The 3,530-nt window shown below is 37.0% G+C and overlaps 1 protein-coding gene across 1 annotated transcript in view; it reads right to left on the bottom strand.

Annotated features, from left to right (window-relative positions):
- Window positions 1-3,530, bottom strand: part of hydin (HYDIN, axonemal central pair apparatus protein) — a 120,906-nt gene that overhangs the window by 43,601 nt on the left and 73,775 nt on the right. The window contains exons 48-51 of the mRNA XM_015402595.1: window positions 2,581-2,674; window positions 972-1,065; window positions 709-877; window positions 97-176 (exon numbers count right to left, since the gene is read on the bottom strand). Of these exons, the coding sequence (XP_015258081.1) occupies window positions 97-176; window positions 709-877; window positions 972-1,065; window positions 2,581-2,674 (437 nt within the window). The remainder of the gene's footprint in view (window positions 1-96; window positions 177-708; window positions 878-971; window positions 1,066-2,580; window positions 2,675-3,530) is intronic.

Here is a 3,530-nt window from a genome sequence, read left to right as displayed (position 1 = left end):
TCATATTCATATTCATAAATATTCAGATAAAAATATTCATAGTGCAAAAATGTGTTTTTATCCTGTTATTAAACAATAATGCTTCAGTGTAATTACCTGGAGAAAACAGCTTGCATTGAAATCTTGATATTTAAGATGGCTATGATTTCTCCTCCTCTCAAGTTGGGTTCAATCACCTGCAGAAGATTAAATCACCTGTTATTTCAAGAAACTGATGCATTAAATCAAGAGACTACAACGTCTGACCTCCGGAGCCACTTCCCTGCAATGTTTAGGCTATTGCTGTTCAAACATGTCTCCAGTAAATTGAAGGCTGAATATTTAAAAAAAATATTTTTTTTTACATGCCAATGGAACAAGGCAATTTGCATTTAAAATAAGAAATCACAATTGCATTGTCTTATTTCAAGTGCATTTTGATCAAAATATCGTATTTTAAGAGTAAAAATACTCATTACATTGGCAAATCATCTCATTTACCTACTCAAATTAAGGGTAAATGCATTTAATTTGAGAAATCTTTACTTATTTCTAGATCGTTTTTCCAGTGCAGTTCTTGTTTTTAAAATCATTATGTTTGTTTTTGGGATAATTAATTACACCCTGGAAACAGACAAAATCCAAATGTATCCAAAGGGAAGATAATGATTTTTCAACAATTTTTAAAGAATGTAAACCCCTCTAGGAGGTTGGGTCAGTGAACAACACCTGGCAGCTTAGGATGGGTTCTTCTTCCAATGAGACTTCCTTATCCGGTCTGCAGACGATCACTATCACTTCGGCTTTCCCATGGGCCAAAAGAGTACCGCTCTGTGGAGACACTGTGAACATGGACCCTATGTTGGCGAGTGATGGGTCAGGATGCCCGAAGGTAAACCTTAAAAACAAGAGAAAAATGCAGAAAAGAGATCAATCTGGGAAATAAAGTGTTTTCTACCTAAAACTGAGAACGCAGAGATAAAAACACTCACTTGAAGGCTAAGTCGTATTTTCCTTTATTTGTGAGTGTTAGCTGCTGTTTTGCATCTGTAAGGCATCTGATTATTCCAAAGGCCAAACTGGTGGCTGAAAAAAAAAGAGTGGAGGATTTCGGTGAGGAACCTTATAGATCCCTTGAAATAAACTGAGATAAAGGATGAGTTTGCCGGTGTTCTGTCAGATGAGCATACCCATAATCAATACTGTTTATCCTTTTGGTTAATCCTTTTTAATTTATCCCTTTAGTTTACCCCTCTAGTTTATCCCTTTAGTTCTGTATGGAAAATAGACTTTAAACTACCTCAATGGGCGCGTATCCCTTTAGTCATGTACAAAAAAAAAAACAATTTAATTACTTAATTTTTGGTGTTTTTTGAAGTGTTTGGCTTTCTGAGCTTAAATTGTTTTTTTTTGTACATGACTAAAGGGATACACGCCTGTCAAGTTACTTTAAAATCTATTTTTCATACAAAACTGAAGGGATATATGCAAATCAGTGTATTCTCATTATGAGTTAGTATGAAATCGTACGAAAAGTTATGCACCATAATTTCGTACGTTTTGGAAGTTTTTTTCGTCATATGCGCATGCGGATCTTACGCACCATTCAAGAAAATAGAATTTAAAAAACAATTAGCCCTAACCCTGACCCTAACCCTAAGGTATAAAACAGAAAGCAACGTAGTAAGAGACATGAAGAAGTGATTTTTGCACTGTTTTTCCCAGTTTTACGTCCGTCCGCGGATCTGCTTTTTTGTCTGTCTGCCTGCGCATGCGCACTGATCTGTTTTTTTGGGGAAAATAGTCCAAAACATACGAGATAGTGTGCATAACTTTTCGTACGATTTCATATGAACTGATAATGAGAATATGTTGTGCAAATCTGATGTCTTGCCCATGTGTATTGACTATGGGAATGCTGGTCTGACTGTGTATGCTCATATGACAGAAGACCGGCCTTCGTGTGTGTTGGACTGCTAATCGATGACAAAGCGGAGTGTGTATGACGTCATCCGTGCGAGCCAGCTACCATTCATTAATCCTGTCCGCTGAACTGCTGCTAGTTTTACTCACATGCCTGGAAGATGTTTACTGCTACTACCACAGATGATCTCGCTCTCGAAATGGCATTGAACGATTCAGATTAGCTAGCCGAATGAATAGAATGGGTAGAGCGTAGCAGCCTGTCACAACTCCAGTCTGGCGCGCGGATGACTTCTTACAAACTCCGCTTTGTTTTAAAAATATATAAATATAAAAAATATAACAGCAGATGTCTGGGGGACAGTGATTCACCTACATGTTATGAATGCTGGCGTACCATAAAGAATAAATTATGAACAATTTAGTTTGTGCCTCAACTCGTTTCTCAAAGGAAGACGTTACTTGGATTACAAAACCGAATATCTTCAGAACAGCTCCAAATGACTAAAAACTAATATGGTGGAGTAGAACATGATATAATAACGTAAAATCAAGGGGCCATTGTATACACTTTAAATGTTGTTTCACTCTGTAACAAAGACTGAATTTGATGTTTGCCTGGAATTTGAAATAACAGCCTCAAATCTAAAAATACTTCACAGGTGTAAAAGTTTGTACCTGGATCGATCTTCAGATCTACATCATAGGCTTCAGCATAAACTGTTATGTTTTCAGTCTGCAGGATTCCTAGGATTTTCTCTACATCGTATACCTGAAATAGAACACAAAAAACAAAGCTGAGTAGCTTGACATCTGCCTGAAAGTCCAATCGAACATTTGAATGATGGAGCAGATTGAACAAACTTCCATCATTTTAGAAAAAACAGGAATCAGATGCACAAGTTTATATTGGATATCCTTTAATCTATACAGAATCCAACACACCATAGCTTATATGCCAGAGAAAGTATTTAAACATTTTAAGTGGCACAGAAATCTATAGAAAGTCTTAACTTTTAAAGGTTAATTAACACCTGGCTGGAGATAGTTAGAATTACTGACAAGAATGATTCCTTTGGACAGACTGAGGTTTACTCCTGTTCCCTTCAGTAACAGCTTTAACTGGGGTTTTCTACTCTCCAGAGCTTTCCAGACTCCCAACTGTCTTAAAAACATCTTAAAATCTATCCAAAAAGTAAAAAAAACAATCCACTTGAGTTTGTTTCCAAATTTGAAGATGTTTCTCTTCCCATTTAGGAAGCTTTGTCAATTCAAAATGTAAGGAATAGCGTTGAGCTTGAGGCTTTATACAGTAGTCCAACAAAGCATTGTTTTAGCTTAGAAAATGTGCAAATTGAAATGGATGAACAGGTCCATGCCTTTGGAATGGAGGTCGTTTGGCTTGTTCTGTTAGCCTGCAGTGCCCCATACCTGTCTATGTCTCTGAAAGGAGACATACTGTAGGTCCCAACCCCATCACAACCAAAACCCTTGTACAGGGGAACAGAAGACCTCGCCTCTTCAGCCAGGCCAACAATTTCCTTTAACAACCTCCTTTCAGGGACATAGACAGCTGTTAGATTCAAAATATTGTGAGTTCATTTTTCATATTTCATATAGGACAAAAA

The sequence above is a fragment of the Cyprinodon variegatus genome, unplaced genomic scaffold, assembly GCF_000732505.1.
Source record: "Cyprinodon variegatus isolate N-32 unplaced genomic scaffold, C_variegatus-1.0 Scaffold1373, whole genome shotgun sequence".
Classification (NCBI taxonomy): Eukaryota; Metazoa; Chordata; class Actinopteri; order Cyprinodontiformes; family Cyprinodontidae; genus Cyprinodon; species Cyprinodon variegatus.
Note: the sequence above shows the minus strand (reverse complement) of the source record. Positions and strands in the feature narration are given on the sequence as shown.